This window comes from Heptranchias perlo, chromosome 20 (assembly GCF_035084215.1).
Source record: "Heptranchias perlo isolate sHepPer1 chromosome 20, sHepPer1.hap1, whole genome shotgun sequence".
NCBI classification, from domain to species: Eukaryota; Metazoa; Chordata; class Chondrichthyes; order Hexanchiformes; family Hexanchidae; genus Heptranchias; species Heptranchias perlo.
The window spans coordinates 45,013,324-45,037,978 of NC_090344.1; the positions used below are offsets into that span (position 1 = coordinate 45,013,324).

Genomic DNA, 24,655 nt, shown 5'->3' on the forward strand with positions numbered 1-24,655 from the left:
AAGTTAATGTTAGCTTCATTAATTTCTTTAATGCTTCCTTTTATTTATTTTATATGTCATTGTGCTTTTGACCATTTCAGGAGTTCCCTCCTCCCCAATAGCCTTCTCTTTTTTAAACACTTAAACAACTTGTTGAGCTGTAGGAAATGACTTGTCCAATTTTTAAGCTTGGCTTCAACTGCGCAGTAATAAATAAATAGAGGCAGCATTCAAAGAGGTGCAGTGACGGGCAGCGAGAGAGGTGAATATATCCCGCTATCAAGTGAGGGGCTGTACGAGGTCAGCGACAGAGCAAGACATAAGGGTTTGGAGTGAGAGGGCCATAAGTGGCCAGTGAGGAAGTAGAAATAGGAGTCGAGCGAGAGAGGCTCACGTAGGGAGCAGCCATCTGATTCCCTATGAGCAGCGCCACGAGAGATTGATAAGTATTTTTTCAATCAAGTCCATGCATAAATTGTGGTAAACAATCAAGATTATGAGGTTAATGGCCAGAAAGGGAATGGCTCTGATTGTAATTGAGGTGTACGAGGATTGGGCTATTGCTGATTTGCAATTTCTTTCATTTTGCCATAAAACATCCAACTCAAATTTATTTCCTCTTTCTGCAATGATTTTGCCATGGAGATGCATCTTGGGCAACACAATCCTGCATCATCTGTCACAACAATGTATGGTTTTGAAAGAGCTTGCAAGAAAAATGACCTGTAACTGTACCCCCTTATTGACATTTCATTCCAGCTGCCACTCTGTGGCCTTATCCACCATCTTATCAATACGCCCTTGCAGCTTCCTCCGAATTATTTACTTTGCTTCCTGTTCCGGAGAGCAACATTTGAAATCAGGCCTGACATTGCATCGATCAGCAAACCATCCACCACAATGACTCTGGTTTCATGGTGCCCTCTGCTGGTCAACAGGATGTGCACCTCTGCAGGGTCCAGTGAAATGTGAAAATTGCAATCTCTCTGCCTGCCTCCCCGCTGTGGTCATGACACCTTCTATGCAAAAATAAATGTAACTTATAGATTGTATGATTTAGTTTAGAATGGATTTCCATTTTACACTATAAAATTTTTCACACTATTATACCTAAATCGTAAATTTAAAATGTCAAAAGAGAAAACCTTGGTATATTTCATCGCACAATTGTCGATGATTTAGATTCCTGTATGGTTCTGGAAAGTGACCTTCGTTGGCCTGGAGCATAGAATCCTAGAATGATACAGTACAGAAGGAGGCCTGTGCCGGCTCTTTGAAAGAGGTAGCCAATGAGTCTCATTCCCCTTGCCCTTTCCTCCATAGCCCTGCAAATTTTTCCCCTGAAAAATGATGAAAGAATGACGTGTACTCGGCGCCTGGTAACATCCCTCAGACTGTCTTGTCTCCCTTCGCAGACAATATGTTACTCTGAAGTGTGGTTACTGCTGTGCTGGCAAATGTGGGTTACACCATCAAGTTCACAGGCAGCATGAAAAGCATTCACTGTGAATGTTGGCTGTGTCTCCTGCATCACCGATGCCACAACCTGGGAGAACCTTCACCACACGGACTGCAGCGGTTCAAGAAGGCGGCTCACCACCACCTTCTCAAGGGCAATTAGGGATGGGCAATAAATGCCGGTCTCGCCAGCAACGCCCACATCCCATGAACGAATAAAAAGAAACAACCTGCGAGCAACTTTTTAACTCCTTCTCCACACTACCCAAATCACCACTTGCAACAACAACAATTTTCATTTATATAGCTCCTTTTAATGTAGTAAAACATTCCAAGGCGCTTCACAAGAGCGATTATCAAACAAAATTTGACACCCAGCCACATTAGGAGATATTGGGACAAGTGTTTAAAAGCTTGGTCAAAGAGGTAGGTTTTAAGGAGCATCTTAAAGGAGGAGGAAGAGGTGGAGAGAATCCAGAGCTCAGGGGCCGAGGCAGCTGAAGGCACGGCCACCAATGGTGGAGCGATTAAAATCGGGGATGGGCAAGAATTGGAGGAGCACAGAGATCTCCAGGTTGTCGGGCTGGAGGAGGTTACTGAGATAGGGAGGAGTGAGTAAAAGCAGCACATTTGATGCAACACTAATTGCATTGTGTGTTTTATTTGTTTGTTTGCTTCCTTCCAAGACAAAGGAACAGTGTGACTCCAACAGAGTCTGAAGGCAGAATTTCAAGCCGTCAACATTTTAAATACCACCAAGTGGGAAGTTGACAGATGGGCTGTAATTAGATGTGCTGGCATGTCATGTCACACATACATTAACACTGCCAGTGCCATGCCCGGTTTTTGTAATGTTTGTGGTTAGGAAACTAAAATCAGCATTGACGATACTTCAGGCTGCGATGTAAAGGTGAACAACAGCCATTGTTCCCTGAAATTCCATGGGGGTTCACTGGTCTCCCGCTGGATTTATAGCAGTGGCCTGGTACGACTCTTGTGGAATTTCAGAGCCGCTATTCTCTTTATGCATGTTGTCAGACACACAAGAAACTCCCTTTAGCATGCACTGGCAACTGGAGGCTTTGTTTATAAACTTCATGACGTTATGAAAAGCAAGACCCTGATAAGATCAAATTGTTGAACTAGGAAGCAAATGTGACTTAAAGCAACAAGCCATCTTTGTTTTGTTTTCTGCAAATCAGAGGCAGAGAGGAGGAGATGGTGTCATGGAGGCTTTGTAATTTTGTAATAGAAATTGATTTGTGATATTCACTACTGTAACCTAAGCGGGCTTGACTGTAAATCCCCATTTAAAGCAGGGCTCAGCAGCTATCACCATCTCCCAACAGAAAAGGAGATTGCTTTTAATGAGTCTATCCACAAACCATCTTTAATGGTGCAACTAAGCCACTCCCATTTTGCTGCAGTGCAAAAGGCGGTGTGTAATCAGGGGCAATGCCAGATCAAATTGATTTGCAGATGCAGAAGTTGACCATCTGGTACCTGCTGCTTTGCAGATCGCAGTACCTGTGCTGAACAGCAACAATAACAACAGCTTCTCCTGAGGTTGAAATCCCAAAGGGCAGAGTTGTTGAGTGAGGCTGAACCAAGTCTGGACCAAGTGTGGTCTTCCGGTAACTGGAGTTAGAGGACGAGGGATGATTGGACCAAGGGCATACAGGCGGAATTCAATCCCCATTTTAAAATCATATATCCTGTCCTTATTTTTATACTACATTTTAATATTTCTTTTATCGTTCAATAGCTAAACCTAAAGCAGTTTGGGAAAGAGTTTCTCTGCAGTGCATGCTGAGGAGCTGGGAGATGCTACAGCATCACTGCCGGTGGGAGGCTGTAATTACAGCATGACAAGTTTATATCGGCAGTTACCATTTGAAACGTGGACATAATAAAAGTGTGACAAAAATATGACAACAGGAAATAATTTGTGGTCAGGAAGTGCGTGCAGGTGTAAGATGTTTAATATACGATAGGTTTATAAAATCTTTCCCCAGTTGGCTGTCCCTCCTGGGGATTACGGAGAAAATAATTTTTAATGGCTCCAAAATTAACGAAACTCTTGTGCCATCATGGTGCAACGGCGTCAATTGTCTACAAAGCCCAGAAGTAGAATTGTGTTTTGGAGATGCCGGTATGAGTTGGCTTTCCAAACCTGAGGTTAACTTGAGAATAATTTGCTCCCAGTTTGCCTGCTGAAGGATAAATGTGTCGTTAAATGTGGTAGTTGGAACCATTTTAACATCTTGTATCATCAGAACAACCAGGAATAATGAAGGTGGTTTTATGTTGCCTGGTTGTTTGTCTCCTGTTCTGACCTTGTTTGGTGTGGGGCTCCCCACCGTTGAACATTGGCTGCGGGTAACATGGCTTCATTGTAAATAGCAGCAACCCAGTTGCTATGCCAGTGTCAACGTAGGTCCCTACATTTATGTTGGTGAAACTTGCTACCTCAAGCTGACACACATTCCTAGACCCACAATTGCATGGGTCTCCAATGGCACTGATTCCCCCAGCACAGAAGCATTTACGCGATGCAGGAGTTGAAGTTATGAGACCCACACCCATATCTGTCCCATTGGCTGCACTCCTATCAGAGAAAGGCCCTTGTAATCATAGAATCATAGAAGTTACAACATGGAAACAGGCCCTTCGGCCCAACATGTCCATGTCGCCCAGTTTATACCACTAAGCTAGTCCCAATTGCCTGCACTTGGCCCATATCCCTCTATACCCATCTTGCCCATGTAACTGTCCAAATGCTTTTTAAAAGACAAAATTGTACCCGCCTCTACTACTGCCTCTGGCAACTCGTTCCAGACACCCACCACCCTTTGAGTGAAAAAATTGCCCCTCTGGACCCTTTTGTATCTCTCCCCTCTCACCTTAAATCTATGTCCCCTCGTTATAGACTCCCCTACCTTTGGGAAAAGATTTTGACTATCTACCTTATCTATGCCCCTCATTATTTTATAGACTGCTATAAGATCACACCTTAACCTCCTACTCTCCAGGGAAAAAAGTCCCAGTCTATCTAACCTCTCCCTCTAAGTCAAACCATCAAGTCCCGGTAGCATCCTAGTAAATCTTTTCTGCACTCTTTCTAGTTTAACAATATCCTTTCTATAATAGGGTGACCAGAACTGTACACAGTATTCCAAGTGTGGCCTTACTAAGGCCTTGTACAACTTCAACAAGACATCCCAACTCCTGTATTCAATGTTCTGACCAATGAAACCAAGCATGCCGAATGCCTTCTTCACCACCCTATCCACCTGTGACTCCACTTTCAAGGAGCTATGAACCTGTACTCCTAGATCTCTTTGTTCTAGAACTCTCCCCAACGCCCTACCATTAACGGAGTAGGTCCTGGCCCGATTCGATCTACCAAAATGCATCACCTCACATTTATCTAAATTAAACTCCATCTGCCATTCATCGGCCCACTGGCCCAATTTATCAAGATCCCGTTGCAATCCTAGATAACCTTCTTCACTGTCCACAATGCCACCAATCTTGGTGTCATCTGCAAACTTACTAACCATGCCTCCTAAATTCTCATCCAAATCATTAATATAAATAACAAATAACAGCGGACCCAGCACCGATCCCTGAGGCACACCGCTGGACACAGGCCTCCAGTTTGAAAAACAACCCTCTACACCCACCCTCTGTCTTCTGTCGTCAATCCAATTTTGTATCCAATTGGCTACCTCACCTTGGATCCCGTGAGATTTAACCTTATGTAACAACCTACCATGCGGTACCTTGTCAAAGGCTTTGCTGAAGTCCATGTAGACCACGTCTACTGCACAGCCCTCATCTATCTTCTTGGTTACCCCTTCAAAAAACTCAATCAAATTCGTGAGACATGATTTTCCTCTCACAAAACCATGCTGACTGTTCCTAATCAGTCCCTGCCTCTCCAAATGCCTGTAGATCCTGTTCCTCAGAATACCCTCTAACAACTTACCCACTACAGATGTCAGGCTCACCGGTCTGTAGTTCCCAGGCTTTTCCCTGCCGCCCTTCTTAAACAAAGGCACAACATTTGCTACCCTCCAATCTTCAGGCACCTCACCTGTAGCTGTCGATGATTCAAATATCTCTGCTAGGGGACCCGCAATTTCCTCCCTAACCTCCCATAACGTCCTGGGATACATTTCATCAGGTCCCGGAGATTTATCTACCTTGATGCGCGTTAAGACTTCCAGCGCCTCGCTCTCTGTAATATGTACACTCCTCAAGACATCACTATTTATTTCCCCAAGTTCCCTAACATCCATGCCTTTCTCAACCGTAAATACCGATGTGAAATATTCATTCAGGATCTCACCCATCTCTTGTGGTTCCGCACATAGATGACCTTGTTGATCCTTAAGAGGCCCTACTCTCTCCCTAGTTACTCTTTTGCCCTTTATGTATTTGTAGAAGCTCTTTGGATTCTCCTTTGCCTTATCTGCCAAAGCAATCTCATGTCCCCTTTTTGCCCTCCTGATTTCTCTCTTAACTCTACTCCGGCAATCTCTATACTCTTCAAGGGATCCACTTGATCCCAGCTGCCTATTCATGTCATATGCCTCCTTCTTCTTTTTGACTAGGAGAATTATTTTAAGCTTGGATGGATTGGTGCTGCCAATTGCAGCTGGCCAGGGAATGAGCCTAAAAAATATTTTGACCAGAATAAGGGTGAAACAGGGCGGAAAGTTTTATTTATAATCTTTGCAGCCAGGTTTTATGAACTAACCCCGTCCTACCTGTAGACAGCGCTCTGTATTTAATACTGCTGTGTAACTTTATATGCACTATGGCTTATCCAGGTTAATTAACTTTGCATTTGACAAAATTGAAAAGCAGCTTTACAAATACAATTACAGAATACAAACTCTCGCTGCTCCCTTGTCTTGTTCAGCACTCGTTCATGACTCCTCAAACTAATTAGGTTAGATCCAGGGCATTGAAAATCAGATCCAGGCCCAATCTGCTGAGCCTCTGTCATAGACCTATCACCAAACACAAAGACCACTTCCTGACTATTCATTCGGCGAAAGAACGTTCGAGTTTTTTTTCAGCTCAAAATTGGCACACAGAAACTTCTAGAAAACTGGTTTTCATGCAGTTATATTGAAAACGTGTGAAAATAGAAAAAAGCCTTCAAATTATTTTCAATGTCCGAAACTCCTCAAAATCTCATTTCCCATTAAAAACTGATCAAATAAATTCAAGGGGTAATATTCTGTTAAGATTTATCAAGGATACTTCTGAACCGCAGTAGTCACAAACAAGTACCCAAGAAGTTGGTGTTCTCAGGTGACTGTTGTACAGTGATAGTCTGCTTTAAATAATAAAACTTTGTCATCTACATTTCAGGATGCAGAACCCCTTCCGATATCTGACGTCCCTGACATTGCCCACAGAGAGAGGCACGCCACTGACGAAGAAAAACTGGCTTCCACGACATCGGTCAATCAAAAACATGGATCCACAGAGGTGAAGGCTGAAGTGGAAGAGGACACAGAGTACTTTGAATGTTCCAATCTCCCCACGGCCGCAAATAAACCAGAATTTTCAGCACCATCGGAAGGTAAGAAATTCATGTGAAGGGCGTGTGTGCTTTGACCCAGATCATTTACAGTCCGACTGCAGTTGAACCATCTCCTTTGGAGATTGGTGGGTTAGTGGCACATTACGCCTCCTTTTCTAAGCCTGAGTTTTGCACAAACAACCCCGCTCTGTAATCATTTATTCACAACCCGTGTTCAGGCACGAGTGCAAAGCTGCACTGTTCATGGCAAAAAAAAGCACAAAACTAAGGTTGAAAAGTTAAGTGCTCCCAATAACACAGAGGGAAATACTACACTACTCCCTGTGAATGGGGAATGTTAAGTGCACATTTTCCGCATATCTCTTTCCCAAGTCTGCAGAGGCTTGCTCTGTCAGTGCTGCTCTGCTTTAAACTGCCCTGTTACAGGTTCCTCACTGAGAAGACTGTGGGTTTATCTTTTTAAACGCAGTTCAGTACGCGGTAACGGGGACTATCAACAGTGTTTATGGACAACTGAATACTGGGATATATGTAAACACTTTCTGTGAAATCAACAGTGAACTGCCAAAAGGGACACACAGGCCAAACTGCTTTTTCAAATATTTGCTGCTCAAGTTCTGCACAAATGGTCCCAGAGGCAGTGATAATAACAGTCTCTGAGCACTAATAAATCATGTGCTCTGAAGATAGGCTATACATATGCAAGAATCCTGTCACTAGCGTATTGACTTACTGTGAAGATAAATCAACATTAAATAAAAGCTTTTATTCTGTATGCATTTTCAGTGTTTCATTTGCCTTTCAACCCTGCAGAAGCTCGATTTTCTTTACGTTACACTGCCTCCTTCACTTGTTTCGAACATCTATTGCATTTCTTCATCCATTTCTTCATGTGCCAACATTGTCTGTGTGAAGTGTACCTTCGCGTTTGCTGTATGTCGTGCCAGAAACATCCTGCAGCATTGGGGTTAAAACTGTGTGATTAGTGGGCAGGTGAACAAGTTATGTTCTTACAATGACAGTTCTGAGAAATATGAGCATTTCTGTTGTTTTCTCACAATTGGAGAACTGTTAGAAGTTCTAGTTTAGTGAGGTTACTGGCTCTGAGAAGGTTCAGCCATGTCTTACACTGGCGAGTGTTGGAATTGAAAGTGCATCATTGCCACTGTCAAAATATTTCAGATCTTTCACTGGGCTTGGGCTGTAGCCCACGAGAGATTGAAGCTGAATGCTGTTGGTATGGGTTGCTAAAGAAGACTGGCTCATCAGTCCCTCTGTTTGTCCTTTCCTGACACAGGAAATGATCAGAGATTTTTACTAGGTGTTTGTAAACCAGGTGGATCTCTGGCGTCACAGCCCAAAGTCAACTTCGTAGTCAAGAGGTGAGTATTTTTTATAAGTTACAAGAAAGACTGGTAACTTTGTGCCGGTAGGAAATGATTGTCCAGCTCCCCCAATGGCTCAGTGGGTATAGTAGTATAGTGTGTTACTGGGCCAGTAATCCAGAGAATGTGAGTTCAAATCCCACCATGGTAGCTTGAGACTTTGAATTCAGTTTTTAAAAAAAATCTGGGGAAAAAAAACAGCTGGTATCAGTAAAAGTCACCATGAAGCTGTTGGATTGTCGTAAAAACCCAACTCGTTCACTAATGTCCTTTTAGGGAAGGAAACCTTCCGTCTTTACCTGGTCTGGCCTATGCGTGACTCCGGTCCCACACAACGTGGTTGACTCTGAACTGCCCTCTGAAGTGGCTGAGCAAACCACACAGTTGTGAAGGATGGGCAATAAATGCCCGACTCGCCAGCGAAACCCACATCCCCAGAACAACTCCCTCAACTCTTCTAAAAAGTACCTGGACCTGCACCAAAAGTGCTGTAAGCTGCAGGGCTATGGACCGGGTGCTAGAAGGTGGGATTAGAATGGGCACCTGGTTGTTCTTTGAGCCGGTGTGGACACGATGGGCCGAATGGCCCCCTTCTGTGCTGTATCTTTTCTATGGTTCAATGGTTCTTGCAAATCAAAAAAAAAATATCCACCTTCGGGTGCGGGTGGAGCCACAGAACTCAGGAAGGTTGCAGGTTTGTTTGCAAGACTGTGCTTGGTTAGCTGGTATCAGCCAGTTGACATCATTGCTCCTGTGCCTGAGGGGGGGAGGGGGGAGCCAGTTTTTCCGATTGCTGTCGAAATTTGCAGGAAAGCACATCTGTGGACTGGATTGGGCTAGCTGTGATGATTTTCTCCCAACCAAGTGGAGGAGCCACAGTTAATGTGTGGGCTCACACGTGAATAATTACTAATTGCCCACAGTACCGGAGATCTGGCATAAGTCAGCAACTTCAGGAGACAAAGGGAGAAAACAGGGTGGGGCATGAGAGGAATTCGTCTACACCCAAAATAAGATTCAATTTCTATCTGAAGGCAAAAGTGGATGGAACACTTGCCAAATGAAGATGTAGTGTGTGAGGCACCACTATACTGCAAACCGAAGACAGCCAGAATGTTGCAGAGACACACTTGTTTCATCACTTTATTTGTGATGTGCTGATCATTGATATTATTTAATTTGGTACATGGTCTTGTGCTGCTTTAGTGCGCACCCCTCTCTGTGCCTCCGTATGTAAGGTGTGTAATAGAGCAGTATGATAGCTGAATGCTCCTTCAAGTGGCTGACACTAAGCTTCACTTTGACTGTGACATTTAATTTTAGGCTGGTGCAATGTGGAACCCATACTTTCCTGAACACGCTCCCCTCTTTTACTCCTGCACATGTTCAACAGATACTCATCTGGGATTTCAAAAAAATATCTGTGATGGGAATGAGTGAAACAATTGCCAACATTTGATTGCAAAGTCAGCAGGGTCAGTGGAGGGGATTGCCTTAAAATAGTGTCTTCATACCATGGGTATAATCGCCTCAGAATGCCTGTGTTGTATTTTTGTTGCTTGCGTTCTATTTCACTGCTGTCAGCCAAAGTTATCCAAAATCTGGTAATCTTTGAGACGATGAGGGAGTTATTACCTGGATATGAAATATTGTTCAAGTATTTCTTAACTGGATGGTGACACTGTCACAACCTGTTTGCACGAACGAACTCAAAAGGCATGTCATTTTAAAAAAAAATCTATAGCAGTCCGAGGCTCAGTACTTGTCTTTGCCTCCTGCCAAAACAATCACCACCGTGGTAAACCCCTTTCCTGATATGGGTTTGCTTTCATCACTGTCGTTTGGTACATTTCGCTGCAGTGTTGGCATTGTGGTCAACCAATAATTATGATTATAATTTACTCCCTTTTTCTTACCTCCTCTGCTGAAGGTGCTGAGTCAGAGCTCAGTCTGTTGAGGGGATTCAAACTGCAGGCTAAAGCAGTGGTCCGATTCTGGATAATGAGGTAAAACGCGTTTGGGCTTTGCAGTTACTTCAGTTTGTCTGACTGAGTACTGAACTCAGTCAGTGCAGCACCTCTCGGTTCACAGCAGTCTGTCGATAGGACTGCACACAATTTCCGTAAGCAGGGTGACATTTCAAAATAGTCCGCATGTTACCACACAGATGAAAGCGTGAGCAGTCGTTCCAATGATCAAATCTTGGATTGTGCCACAAATGCAACTTAAACGAAAAAAAACTTTATCTTTCCCTGAAACTTCCTTGGAACGACTGACATCAGCATAGTTACTGGCACTTGACATCAGTGTGACAGCATACATCACTTATGTGTGACAAAACGTGTCATGTATGAGTGACATCAGTGTGACAAGAATGACACTGATTTCTTTCCAAATCAAAAAAAAAGGTATGCCAAACACATTTGCCGGGTGAAAATAGTGTTCTATAAACATCACCGCCTGAACCATGACTTTTTCTGCATCTGGTTTGCATTGTATTGTGGATTTCAACTAATTATAGCAGGTTGGCTCGGCTGCTGTGTGTCCACTCCCCTCCGACAAGATTATCTCTCGCTTTGCTCTGAAGAAATGGTTGATATTATCTCTGGGTCTCAGCACCATGGCGCTGGTTTCCAGGTATGCCCCGCAACATGCTTGTGCTGCTCTTTATATACTTCAGAGGCTATTCTGGAAAGAACCAGGGCCAAGGTGAGCGACATAAAATGGCTGGTGTGACAACAAAATGCCCTTTGAAGTTGTAAGCAGCAAATTACACAGACATGTGACTCGCGTTACATTAACAAATGACGTACTGCAATTAAAAAGCCATACTTCTACAAAACAAAATTCTTTTATCAGCTGCGGGATTTTCATGTTGCATTTGAGGTTTTTGATGAGCTACGGGCTGAGAAAGGATGAGTTCGTAAAGCTTGCATTCTGCAAATCAAGAACAATTCAGAAGGATAAAAAAAATTAAAATTCTGAGGAAAATTAGTATTTATACATGTGATTGGGCAAATAAAGTGTACAGCAAAAATTGTTTGACGTTTGCGTGTTGTAGTTTCAGCCCCAGTTTAGTCTGAAAAAAATGTCCAACTCTAAAAGTAGAGAGGAATTGTTACTGGGCGGGGTGGGGGGGGGGGTTAATAAATGTTGCTGGTTGTGGTCAGATTGCCTGAACTGGCATTTGTGGCCCCAGAAATTCTTCATTGAATATAGCCTGTTTACCCCCTTCTGAAGTCGCAGTGTGGTTTGCAGAGATAATGAAATAATCAGGTTAGTTGAACTGGAAGGAAACTCAAAGAAAAGAAGAAAATAGGCAATAGGGTGTTCCCTGCAAGCAAATGAGTTGATAATACCATTTGAAAATGTTTTTATAATGTCAATACCATTGTGTAAACAGGTTTGTGCAATGTGGCTTTTGGGTTCTTGGAACTGTAATTGAAAACTGTTCTGTTGCAAAAAAAATACCACCGACTGGAGAGTTCCTTCAGCTGAGGATTACTGAAGAGGTCCCCACCCTGTATTTATAGTGCTTGCAGTCATTGGGAAAACACTGATCCAGGGGACACACTGTCACCCTGAAACACGAACCCATCAGGCTGCTTACAGAATCTTCTTTGCTACAGCAAGCGGCTATTGTGGTGCTAGTTTTTAGTCATTGGGAGAAGGAATTTGCCACTTATTTAGCCACAGTGTCCGAGTACGTGGAACTACAGCTAATTAAAATGATAGGAAATGCACAATACTTAAAAGACGTGTAATAAACACACTGTGCAAATACTGAGGATCTCTGTCACATCACTAGATCCCTGTTCTTAAAAAATATATATATGAGGGGCTTTTTAAATTTTCCTTTCTTTAGGGCTTTGCATCATTATCCAGATTAAAGGGCATCCAGGTACCAGGACTCTAGCAATGTCCCTCTTTAACAAATCACTCAGTGGTATACAAGAGCCAATGTGTCTCTACTAATTTTTTCCTTCCCTTGTCTGGGGGCAACCACCTACTGTGTGTTCAATTGAGATGGCTTAGTGACTGTTGGAAACTTGCCTTATGGGGAATTATTGGTAGCAACCAACTCTCTATTAATATATGATGCCACCATGCTTTCCTTCAAGCTGAAGAACATTCTTCGGGCCAGCTTTATATTTTCCCAGTAAAAACCAGATGAACAAGATCCACAAAATGTTCATAGGAAGATTGGTACCGCAATGTTATAATTCACCACGTGCCAACATAACATGGGTCTCTTTTTGCTTCAGTTTCAGGTTTGGGTAAATCAAAAGAATTAGACCACCAGGAACAACATGTACCCTCATCACCTGTAAGTATCTCAAGATCTGCAACAGTATGTGAGAAGAATCTTAATCTTCATCAGAAGGCTTTCTCAGTTGTACCTAATTATCACAAACTTATTGGGACCTAAAAAAAACAAGTTTGAATTGGGAATTCTGCTTTTGAGGTTTTAACTCTTGTTCAATAAGAATCTTTGCCAATCCCACATACCTTCAATGGACACGTTTTTAGTTGTTCTCTACGAACCAATTCATTTGACAGAGGAAGAAAAAGCTTCCAGGACTGGTCCCAACTCAAGTTGGCAGTTGGTTGACTGTAGATGCATATCACAACTGCATCGCCAGCTGAAAGCCTTTTGGCTAGATGTAGGGCTCCTAGAAGGGCTAATTAAAAAAATAAAAGTACCTATTAAGAATGCGTAGAGCAAGTACATGGCACAACACAAGAAGTTATCATCTTTTCATCTTATAACCTATTGACCCATTTCCAACAAATCTAAACCTAAAAGTTTGCAAGGAAGTGTGAAACCAGTCAAAGCCAGTGTTAACTCCTTTCATCATAACACAATAGGATGTGGGTTAGAGCACATATTTCTCCACAACCGGGAGTCCTCAAACTTTGCTATTTATTGGTCATCTCCTAAGTGCAACCACTTGAGGTGATGAGGGGACATGTTCTTCCCCCATCCAGTTTTTTTTGTCGATAGATTTCGTCCCTTTCTCCTTCCTACTCCAAATCCCAAGGTTGTCCCTGATGTTCCCCCAATCTAATGCTTTACACACCATTATTCCCTTGAGCCAGCTGTCTGCTTCACTTTCTGTTTAAGAAGAGCTCATAACATCAGGGAAACAAAAAAGGGAAAGTGTTGCAGTTTGAAAGGGTGCAACTAAGGTTAGGGATTAATAATTTGTTACCCTGTTGCGCATGAAATCAGTGGAAAATATAAAATTGTATCACTTTGATAGTGATATCTAGTGGCTCCAGCAGTTATATACCGTTGTGATGGGATATCTAGTGGCTCCAGCTGCTATATATCGTTATGATGGGATATCTAGTGGCTCCAGCAGCTATATATCGTTGTGATGGGATATCTTGAGGCTCCAGCAACTATATATCATTGTGATGGGATATCTAGTGGCTCCAGCAGCTATATATCGTTGTGATGGGATATCTAGAGGCTCCAGCAGCTATATATAATTGTGATGGGATATCTAGTGGCTCCAGCAGCTATATATTGTTGTGATGGGATATCTAGTGGCTCCAGCAGCTATATATTGTTGTGATGGGATATTGAGTGGCTCCAGCAGCTATATATCATTGTGATGGGATATCTAGTGGCTCCAACAGCTATATATTGTTGTGATGGGATATCTAGTGGCTCCAGCAGCTATATATCATTGTGATGGGATATCTAGAGGCTCCAGCAGCTATATATCATTGTGATGGGATATCTAGAGGCTCCAGCAGCTATGTATCATTGTGATGGGATATCTAGTGGCTCCAGCAGCTATATATCATTGTGATGGGATATCTAGTGGCTCCAACAGCTATATATTGTTGTGATGGGATATCTAGTGGCTCCAGCAGCTATATATTGTTGTGATGGGATATTGAGTGGCTCCAGCAGCTATATATCGTTGTGATGGGATATCTAGTGGCTCCAACAGCTATATATTGTTATGATGGGATATCTAGTGGCTCCAGCAGCTATATATCGTTGTGATGGGATATCTAGCCTGCGGAACCCCATGGGTTGACATCCTTTTTGTTTTATCATTTTTTTTATTTGAATGGCGAGTCCTGATGACATTATCAGGAGCTTTGGTTTGGAAGAATGACTGAACCAGATGACAAGAGGCCTGAATTAATACTGGGAAAGCCACAGTCATTAAAACTCAGGCGGCTCAATGTGAACTGAGCATGTTAATTCAGCTTCACACACTCCGCTCAGTTCAGTGAACCTTCCAAGCCTAATTGAAATGGACAACACAAAAGGATATCAGTATCAATCATAATTCTTTGCAGCAGGTTGGTTTTTAAAATGGGGTCTTGACAGTGAGACCATTTGGTCAGCAAAAATGTAAATTAAAATCTAGCTTGTAATGTTTGCTGGAAATTCAAAAACAAAATTCAGTGCAGCAACACTGAACACGAGGCAGAAATTGGAATTATTACCTCGGCACAGTAAGGGGTGTTCTTCTGATACTGGGTTTAAGGCACATTGTTAGAGCACAGTATCTTGCCTATGCTGAACCTGACCTGGGAGAACTTGATGCTAAAGCTGGAAACAAAAATTTGTAAAAGCATTCCAATAAGCTTGATAGGTGTATAAATTCAGCAAAAATCTAAGAATTAGTGTCTTCGAGTTTAAAATCAAAAACGTGCACACTGGCATTTTATGTGTCACTCAGTCTGCAACGCCTAATTTGAGCATTTTAATTAAGAATTGGGATACGAGTTTGGGGAACGAGAATGTGACCCGGCAACTGACATTTGGTTTTGCGTGGAGCATCCAGGCTTCGTTTCACGAGGCAGGAGCATAAGCTGAAATGAATGCCGGCAAAAGTCATTGCAAGGGCTGAGGAAGATAATTCCGAAAGGGATAGTAAGCAGTCGAGGGGTAGGGGGATCATCATTTTATGGGACCACAGCAATTTTGTTTCCATGTTAGTTTCTGATACATCTCGCATGATAAACAGAGTTGCTGCAAGGAATTCTTTGATCCTAGACTCTGGCACTAAGTCTGAGTAAAATCAGCACACAAGGCCAGAGAACAAATCATATCTTTCCACCTGAAGTTTGAGTTCAAATATTTACAACAGTGAAATTTGGAATGTAAATTATGTCTGTTGCTCCCACACCTGTTTTTTTTAAAGAAGTGCTAAAATGCATTCTCGTATATAACTGTTTTCCCTGTTATCAGGAAAGTTAAAAGCAGATACAATGTGCACCCAGTGTTGTGGGAGCTGGAGAAAACAGCGTGGGCTTGCAAACCTTGCTTGAACAGGTGGTTGGCTCAGACACAAAGAGTAGCGGATGAACATTCGATTATCTTTGCGCACAGTGAGATTACGGAGGTTGCATATAAACTGCTTTAATCCAGACAAGGGCATCTGCAGAACAGACCTCCAACTGGAGGTGCCTCCTGGCTCCAGTCCAAACAGGCAGTCAAGACTGAAAGGATAACTTTGCAGACCTGAAACTTGTATTTCATTTTCCCAAGCTGCCTTTCCATTTGAAATTTGGTGCAATAATAATCCAGATAGAGTCCCAGGGCTTCACCAAATTGGGCAAATCATAGAACCATACAGCACAGAAGGAGGCCATTCGGCCCATCGTGCCTGTGCTGGTTCTTTGTAAGAGCTATCCAACTGGTCCCATTCCCTCGCTCTTTCCCCATAGCCCTGCAAATTTTTCCTTTTTGGGTAATTATCCAATTCCCTTTTGAATGTTACTATTGAATCTGCTTCCACCACCCTTTCAGGCTTCCATCTGTGCTGTATGGTTTTATGATTTGCCCAACTTGATGATGCCCCGGGCTTCTATCTGGATTATTATTGCATTCCAGATCATAACAACTCACTCCCTTTTAAAAAAAATGTCTCATCTCCCCTCTGGTTCTTTTGTCAATTATCTTAAATCTGTGTCCTCTGGTTACTGACCCTTCTGCCACTGGAAACAGTTTCTCCTTATTTACTCGATCAAAACTACTCATCTGAATCTTGAACACAGTTTCGAGGCACAATAATTAAATCGACTGCTGGAATGCAGAGACAGATAACTGTGCAGCTAATAATCAGACAGATCATTACATCATCCTAACACTGGAAGTTTTCAAAAAATAAGAGGGCCAGAAAGATTTGCAAGGAATCACTGCACCATTGCTATTTAATAGCCATCTTTCTACGCCCTTGAGTTCTATTCCAATATATTTAATTGTATGCCAAAATAGTAAAGATAGATCAACTGTATGGATTGCATGAAAATACAGGATTCTTTCAGTTAAATGTATGCTACTTACCATGTTTGTTTCCTCTTCAAAACATAATATGTTGACCAAGATGAGCACTGAGGTGCAAGAATAACGACTGGTTTTGTTCCAACAGCAAATCTCAGCGCCTGGGGTGTGCAGCAGTGAAAGCATACTCTCATTTAAAGCACTTCTGAGTGAAATGGAAGGTTTGGTGGGCGATGAGCTGAACAACATCCAGGCAGACAAGACTGCTGTCCTGAGTTTGATCAGAGAAGAGGTAATGCTGAAGTAATTACACCCACCCCAGTAATAAAATACTGGTTTCTTTGGCTGCAATAATAACTCTACAGGTATCAACCTTACTTCCCATGGTTGGTGACTGGTCAACAAGGGAAGCCATCTGATTTTGTTTTTTTAATGGAGTCTTGAGAATTGTTTGGTAGAGTTTCAGATTGTTCAGGGGATAGGTCTCAGTTTGCCTCTTAAGCCTGGGCACTTTCTGACTGAAGTGGGTGGTTTGTGCAGGATCACTCTGAGCTCCACTGCAATCACCGATAGCCCAACATTTACAATTCATGATTAAAGCAGCCCCTTGATTTAATTCCATGCTGGAGATCCTAGATGCACAAAAACAACTGCGTGTTTCAGTTAAATCCTGCTGATCTCAGGTGGGGTGTTATAATTATTCCAGTGTGCAAGGGATGGAGCAATTGGGCAAGGTTCTTCTTCCTGATAGCAAGGTGTGTCATCTGCTTTGCCTTGAGCACTTTTGTGCAGTAGTAGCAAGTATACCTCATTGCGTCGTGTAAATTGTGCATGTGCCAAAAAGAGCCAGTTTTGCTCCTACTCCCACAGTCTGATCTGTAATCCAATCATCCTTTATGAACTGCTGTGTTGATTCCTTTTCTTCTCACCTGGTTTTTGATTTTGATTTGAAGTTTCTTTTTACCCCAAGTGAACCCCTCTCGGTCTCTCTGCTCCTGCGCCTTTTCCACATGAGACTAGAGGTTGCCTTGTACCCAGGTCGTGCCAACGCTGCTGCATCACCAGTGTGTTAGAGTGGGTCAAGGTGGCTCTCCCTCCAATTTTCCAGCGGGGGAGAGGGGGAGGCAGGTGGTCTGTGCTTGGCATATTCCAGCGATTCCAGAAGGATATGCTGATAGGGTTAGATGGAGAGGGGTGGGGGGAGGCTTGTGTGGAGCATAAACACCGGCGTAGATTAGTTGGGCCGAACGGCCTGTTTCTGTGCTGTAGACTCTATGGAGGTGATTTTAAACCCCAAGAACGGGTGGGTTGGGAGCAAGTGGGAGTTGAAAATAGTTGTTTTTTTGGGTCACACAACTGCAAAATTTTCAGACTTTGCATTCCCAGTGGGAAGCCTGTACTTTTACGCGTCGACGTTAAACCCAGAAATAAAGCCGGGTTGCGGTTGCAATGCAAAAAAGAACTATTCTCAACTCCCACCCGCCCCCAACCCACCCGCTCTTGGGGTTTAAAATCACCCCCCTATATGTAATTCTATGTAGAACTGAGATCAGGAACTGAGGGCATTGGGGAATTACTGGTGAAGCTGCAACCTGTGGCTCTAACATCGTGTCAGAGGCTGCTCACCACCACCTTCTCGAGGTCAATTAGGGATGGGCAATAAATGCTGGTCTCGCCAGCGACGCCCACATCCCATGAATGAATTTTAAAAAAAAACGATCACCATGTCACCTATAATAAGTTATGTACCACCAATGGCAAATTCTCTCTTCATTACAGATTGTGGCTAAGGAAATAGAAGCAAATGAATGGAAGAGAAAATATGAAGAAAGTAGACAAGAAGTCATTGAAATGAGGTACAACAGCAAAAACTTTCAACAACACAGTTTATCCCATTTTAATATGAAAATATAATTTACTTCAAGTTTCTTTTTTTGACAACTGAGATGCAGAAGATGCTTTAATGCGGTATAGTTTGGATTCCTATTTCCTGAGAACATGGTGCTTTTTTAAAGGCACTTTTATGGGTGGTGGGGGGGTCGGGGGGGAAGGTTTGGGAAACCGTTTTCATTTATTTATAAAGACACGTTTGACCCTGATTTCCGTGGGTTGTGTCCCTAATTGGCTGGTTCAGAGGTTCAATGGTCTGGGCGCAGAACGTGGACTAGGGCTTGAAAGGATAGGGGAACACTAGAATAATGCTGTAGAATAGGGTATGTGCTACTTGCAGGGTAAATATGTTTTGGGCAGAAGGCAGATCTGCTTCAGTGCAATTTAGACCATGGCAAGAGTCCTGATGCTGCTCAGACCCTGGGCGCTGCATGTTCAATCAAATGCTCCTATATCTATTGTTTTGACTGGTTTGGCACAAATCCTTGGTGAAATAAGAAAGCATGTGATGCTCCTTCCCAATCTTGTAAACAGAAACAACCCAAGAGTTGTCAGTTGCCTACTGAGTATCCAAATCAAATATAAACAAAATTCTTTGGGCTTATTTTTGAAGCATTGACATCATGGTGATTATATCAGTCAGAAAGTCTGAATCCCATATGTGGTGAAGTGTTTTGATACAGAATTAAATCGAGTTTTTTTTTTTGTTGTTGCAAATAGTCCATACAAAAAGAATTTAACCTTAAAAAATAAATGTAAACCAAAAACTAAGTTATCAGCCATTGCAAATGATTTCATTGAATCCCAAATGAAAGTGCAAAGTCCCAAAATTCACAGATTTAAAAATATTCCGTTGGTAGAGTGACCAAGATTACTCCAGTTATTTGAAGAGGTCAAGGTCAATTGGATCTTGCAAGTCGGTTATCCCAGGTTTGTCAATGCTGGATATGGGGTGATAGTGACTGCATGATGATACCGCATCACTGTGTGCATTTGCTGTGATTTTGAAATGTTTATAGTGAAATTGTAAGCACTGTTAACACATACAACACAAAAAAACCCTTGGAAATTTCAAGCTGCAGCGAAAGAAGCACCAAATGTAAGAGCTGTACCCTGGCATTTGAGCACGTCAGCTACAAGTGGCAAATGCAACAGGTCCATGATAGGGTTAATTTCTGATCCTGTGTTCCCACCATGGAGGCTGTGATTGAAGGGAGCATGGCTTGGAGATGGGGCCCCATTTCTCCAGTTCACACACCCTGTGAGTGCGGGATCACTGAATTAGCTCTAATACGTTAAGAGGTAATACTGAAACTCTCCAAAGCAATAGAGAGGCCACACTTGTCTCAAGTTTTGGTAATGCTGCCAATGAAAAGAATGGAGACAGTGGAAAGAATTCAAAGAAGGGCATCAAGGATAGTTTCAGACCTTAGATAATTGGACTCGAAAGACATATTGAGAACGACCAACTCAATCTCCTGGAAGACTGAAGAGAAACTTGACTCAAAACTGCAAAAGGAATCAAAGTCTTCAAACAAGATCACATCAGCAGCTACGAACAAGTTCCTTAAACACCAAGCAGCACGGAGCCAAGCAATAGAAATATATATTTCGAAACCTTTAGGCTGTACGAAGCAAACACAATGTCGGAATAAAACAGGGTGAAATTGAACCTATCAAAGGTTATAGGAATCAGAGCACTGAAGTTTTCCTTCATGTCTGCAAACGAAGTGCTGAAGATTTAGGTTGGCTTCATGTCTGTCATTTGTGCATTTGAGAATATTATAGAATGAAACCTTGGTTACACACATTTTACTATGTCTATTTATTTGGGTCAAATACATGGATTTAACAAATTACCATCTTAAGACTTCAGAATGCGGGAGGGCAGAGGTCTCATTAACTCCTGTTATGTGACTCAATCCATTTAGAAATATAAATCTGCTCCGGGTGGCAATGATAGCACAGAAATTAAGGAAGGATGTGCCAGAGCAAGTTGGACTATAATGCAAACATTCCATCTCTAAGAACATCCTACATTTCTTATAACCCCTCCCCCAAATACAGCGCAATCTCCATTACAACACCAGTGCTGGTTTATTTTGCTGACATTTCCTCTTGCTTTCCCCTCTCTCGGCTCAACTTACTGCCCTTCCCCAAGGTGAGACAAATTTGATTTCAGGTCTCCGTGCAAATGTGGCCCACGGTGACTCACCCACTGACATTTAGGCTTCATTCCTTGCCATAAGCTTTGTTCTATGCTCCCCTCACCCAACCAGTGCAGCTAAGATCAGGAGCTCACCATTCTGATCTTTTCTTTTTGATTTTCCACAGTCTAAGAAAATCAAAGCCAAAGTGAGAATCAACCAACAAATGAGGGGCACAGCTGTTGGGTTTGATATGAACACAGTAGTTTGAGAAACGATCTTATTTTTGTGAAAAACTATTTTTGATCTTCCTCAGTGTTATCACAATTTTTGTAAGAATTTGTTGCTGACATATTGGTTATTACAACTGAAGAGTGATTCATTCTGAGAAGCTCCTTGAGCCATTTTAATGTGATGAGGCATTATAAAAATCCAAGTTTTTCCAATTATTGATTTGCATTTGCTTTCATGCATGCAATACATCAGGATAGAAAAAGAACGAGAGTTTTTCTCTCCCTATCACCTTGCATTATTTGTATTAAATAACTCAACAAATCGTTAAAATTGCAAGTGTATTCATTCAGGAACATTACCGTGCAATAACATCACATTTTGTGCAAAAAATAGTATGAGCAGTGCATCCAAGATCAACAGAAATATCCAAGGGCATTCATGATCAACATTGTAAGTGGTGCTTTCTAATTATGAAATCAATTAACTGATGACTTGTTCCATTTTGCAGAAAAATTGTTGCAGAGTATGAAAAAACAATCGCACAGATGATAGGTATGTTTTCCATTTCTTTGATTCAGTTGTAACAACATTGAGCTGCTAACCCTCCATATTAATGCTTCTGCAGTCAAGGGAGTGGAGCAACACTGCAGGCATGCAGGCTTAATGAGAAGGACCAAATGACAATTATTGCCCATGGTGATAGGCCATGTCCATCTCTTGCAACTTGGCTGACCACTGATAAAACATATCACCTGTACTGGTACCCACGTTGGTCCTTTGATCACTTTGTTGGTGGGGGAGGGGGAGAGGAGTGGTTTTATAACAATTTCAATCTGTGATTTTTTTTTTTATTCGTTCACGGGATGTGGGCGTCGCTGGCAAGGCCGGCATTTATTGCCCATCCCTAATTACCCTTGAGAAGGTGGTGGTGAGCCGCCTTCTTGAACCGCTGCAGTCCGTGTGGTGACGGTTCTCCCACAGTGCTGTTAGGAAGGGAGTTCCAGGATTTTCCCATAAGATAAAGAAAAACACACACTGAGATGATTTAAATTTTCTGTGGAAGCGTAGCCTTTGATCACGAAAAAAGGGCAGATTTCTCCCATTCTAGGTCCAAGATTCAGACTTAATTCTCCGTGACTCCAAAGAAATCCTTGCTGCTTTTTAAATCTTCTTTTACTGAGCATGTTTGATCAGATGAAGGCACTTTTCTTACCAGAGATGTGTGGTTTTTCTGGTGATCTACAATCAGAAATCTGTGTGTGATTCTGATATGCAAGTTGGTTTATTGTTTTTATTCTTCACTTCGTTGTTTTAAACTTCACCAAAAAGTGTGCACTGTTAACATGTATTATGTGAATCACACCAATATATACAGGACCTGTCATAACTTCTATTAGAGATTAGCCTTTTACAATATACAACTGTTGTATTTATTTGAGGCACAAGTCAAATATATTTTTGGCTCCTCTGCCCCTAACTTATCCAGTTGTCAATCAGTTCTATTGTGGACATACATTCTGCCCAGATTGCTGTACACAGATATCACTGAGATATACACTAGGAATACCAAAGTAAATGCAAATGAATTTTAAGTCTTTACCCAAAAAGTGTAAGTTAATCAGAGTGCTTGGTGTGACCATTTGTCCTTTCTTGCTTACAGAAGATGAACAGAAGAATAAAATGGCTTCTCAGACGTCTATGCAACAGCTGATTACGGAAAAGGACCAGGCCCTGGAAGATCTTAATTCAGTGGAAAGGTCCTTATCAGATCTCTTCAGGAGATATGAGAACATGAAAGGGGTACTAGAAGGATTCAAAAAGGTATACATCACTCTTGTTTAGTCTTTCTTAAGGGTGTCATTAGTTAAAAATATAAAAGAAATTCTCGATGGGGATATTACAAAAAACCCGTCCCTTTCGCCCCTTGCATGAAAAAAGTAAAGAAACTTGTTTTCTGTCTTGTGCCTGAAGAATGAAGAAGTATTGAAGAAATGTGCCCAAGATTATTTGGCTAGGGTCAAACAAGAGGAGCAGAGATACCAAGCTCTCAAACTCCATGCTGAAGAAAAATTAGACAAGTGAGTATCTGTCGGTTGCTTATATGATATAACATGAAAATTACTATTGGTGCAGAGTACACAACAACTTCAGATCTCTGTGATCAACACTAAGACATTAACATTGGTTTGTAGGACTGGCTGAGCAGTGCCTTGGAACAACAACTTGAATTTATATAGCCCCTTAAATGTAGAAAAACAACCCAAATGCATAAGTGAAAAAAAAGACAGGAGGGGTGACCAAAATCTTGGTCAAAGAGGTGGGGTGCAAGAAGGGTCTTGAAAGAGGAGAGGCAGGTGCTGAGGTTTATGCAGGGAGTTCCAGAGCATTGGGCTGAGGCAGCTAAAGGCACAGCATTCAATCGTGGGGCGATACTCAAGAGACGAGAGTGAGTTCGGTGGAGGGGGGTGGGGAGGTGGGGGGTGGGGGGTGGGTTGTAGGGCTAGAGGAGGTTACAGTGAGGACAGGTGGGATGGGCGAGTGGGATAGGATACGGGCAGCAGAGTTTTAGAGCAGCTGAAGTTTACGTAGGCCGGCCAGGAGAGCAATGGAATAATCGATTCTGGAGGTAACAAAGTCATGGATAGATTCAGTGGCAGATAGGTTGAGGTAGGGCAGAGTCAGGCAATGTTAGAGGTGGAAGTAGACGGTCTTTGTGATGGAGAGGATATGGGGGTCGGAAGCTTAGCTGAGGATTGAATGGGACACTGAAGTTGCCAACAGTATGGTTCAGCCTGAGACAGAGGGGGATGGAGTTATTAGAATGGGTAAGGAGATTGTGGCAGGGGCTAAAGACAATAGCTTCTGTCTTCCCAATGTTTAGCTGGAGCAAATTTCAGCGAATTCACAATTGGATGTCGGACAAGCAGTCTGGCAGTACAGAGGATTCAAGAGAGGTGATGGAGAGGTAGAGCTGGATGTTATCAACGTACATGTAGAAGCGGGTGCCATGTCTGCAGATGATGTCACCAAGTGGCAGCTTATAGATAAGTGGGTCAAGGGTAGATCCTTGGGGATCTCTGGAGATAACTTTAGGGCTGGAAATGCTCTGGCTCCAATCAGATAGCTAAGAGTGGAAACTAGTGAGATGTGGATAATGGAGGGCTTGGAAGAGGATGGTTTGATAAACCGTGTCAAAGGCTGCAGAAGATGAGGAGGGATAGTATATCATGGTCTTGGTCACAGAGAATGTAATTTGTGACTTTGGTTAGTGCTGTGGGAGGGGCGGAAATCTGATCAGAGAGATTCAAATAGGGAGTTGCAGGAGAGGTGAGCATGGATTTGGGAGTTGAATACTTGAGAGGAAAGGGAGGTTGGAGATGGGGCGGTACTTTGCGAGGACAGAGGGGTCAAGGATGGGTTTTTTGAGGAGCTCAAACCTAAAAAGATGATATGAGGAGGTATAGAGGAACTAATGACCTGTCCCCATGAGTTCATAATAGCAAGGCCTGACTGTAGAGAACTCTTCCTTTCTTCACTCATGAGGTATCGTTTTACCAAGGCCATGCTGCCAGGGAAGTTCATTCAGTAACTCTCATGATCAATTGCAGGGCCAACGAGGAGATTGCTCAAGTTCGTGCTAAAGCGAATGCAGAAGGAGCGGCCATGCAAGCTAGTTTACGGAAGGAACAAATGAAAGTGGATTCCATGGAAAGGACAATTAAACAGAAGGTAAAAGCAAATG

At 42.5% G+C, this 24,655-nt stretch overlaps 1 protein-coding gene and 1 long non-coding RNA gene across 6 annotated transcripts in view; one reads left to right on the top strand and one right to left on the bottom strand.

The window, feature by feature from the left end:
• tacc1 (transforming, acidic coiled-coil containing protein 1) overlaps positions 1-24,655 on the top strand; it is a 145,282-nt gene that overhangs the window by 117,693 nt on the left and 2,934 nt on the right. For all 4 annotated transcript variants that reach the window (XM_068001195.1, XM_068001199.1, XM_068001196.1 and 1 more), the window contains 8 exons: positions 6,826-7,039; positions 12,651-12,712; positions 16,791-16,934; positions 18,422-18,498; positions 21,422-21,465; positions 22,574-22,734; positions 22,885-22,991; positions 24,522-24,642. In XM_068001195.1, coding sequence (XP_067857296.1) covers positions 6,826-7,039; positions 12,651-12,712; positions 16,791-16,934; positions 18,422-18,498; positions 21,422-21,465; positions 22,574-22,734; positions 22,885-22,991; positions 24,522-24,642 — 930 coding nt within the window. The remainder of the gene's footprint in view (positions 1-6,825; positions 7,040-12,650; positions 12,713-16,790; positions 16,935-18,421; positions 18,499-21,421; positions 21,466-22,573; positions 22,735-22,884; positions 22,992-24,521; positions 24,643-24,655) is intronic.
• LOC137335788 (uncharacterized) overlaps positions 7,687-24,655 on the bottom strand; it is a 74,188-nt gene continuing 57,219 nt past the window's right edge. The window contains exons 3-5 of one of the 2 annotated variants that reach the window (XR_010966495.1): positions 12,895-13,067; positions 11,218-11,322; positions 7,687-7,954 (exon numbers count right to left, since the gene is read on the bottom strand). This is a non-coding gene — a long non-coding RNA (uncharacterized lncRNA). The remainder of the gene's footprint in view (positions 7,955-11,217; positions 11,323-12,894; positions 13,068-24,655) is intronic. The other variant, XR_010966496.1, reaches the window with a different exon arrangement.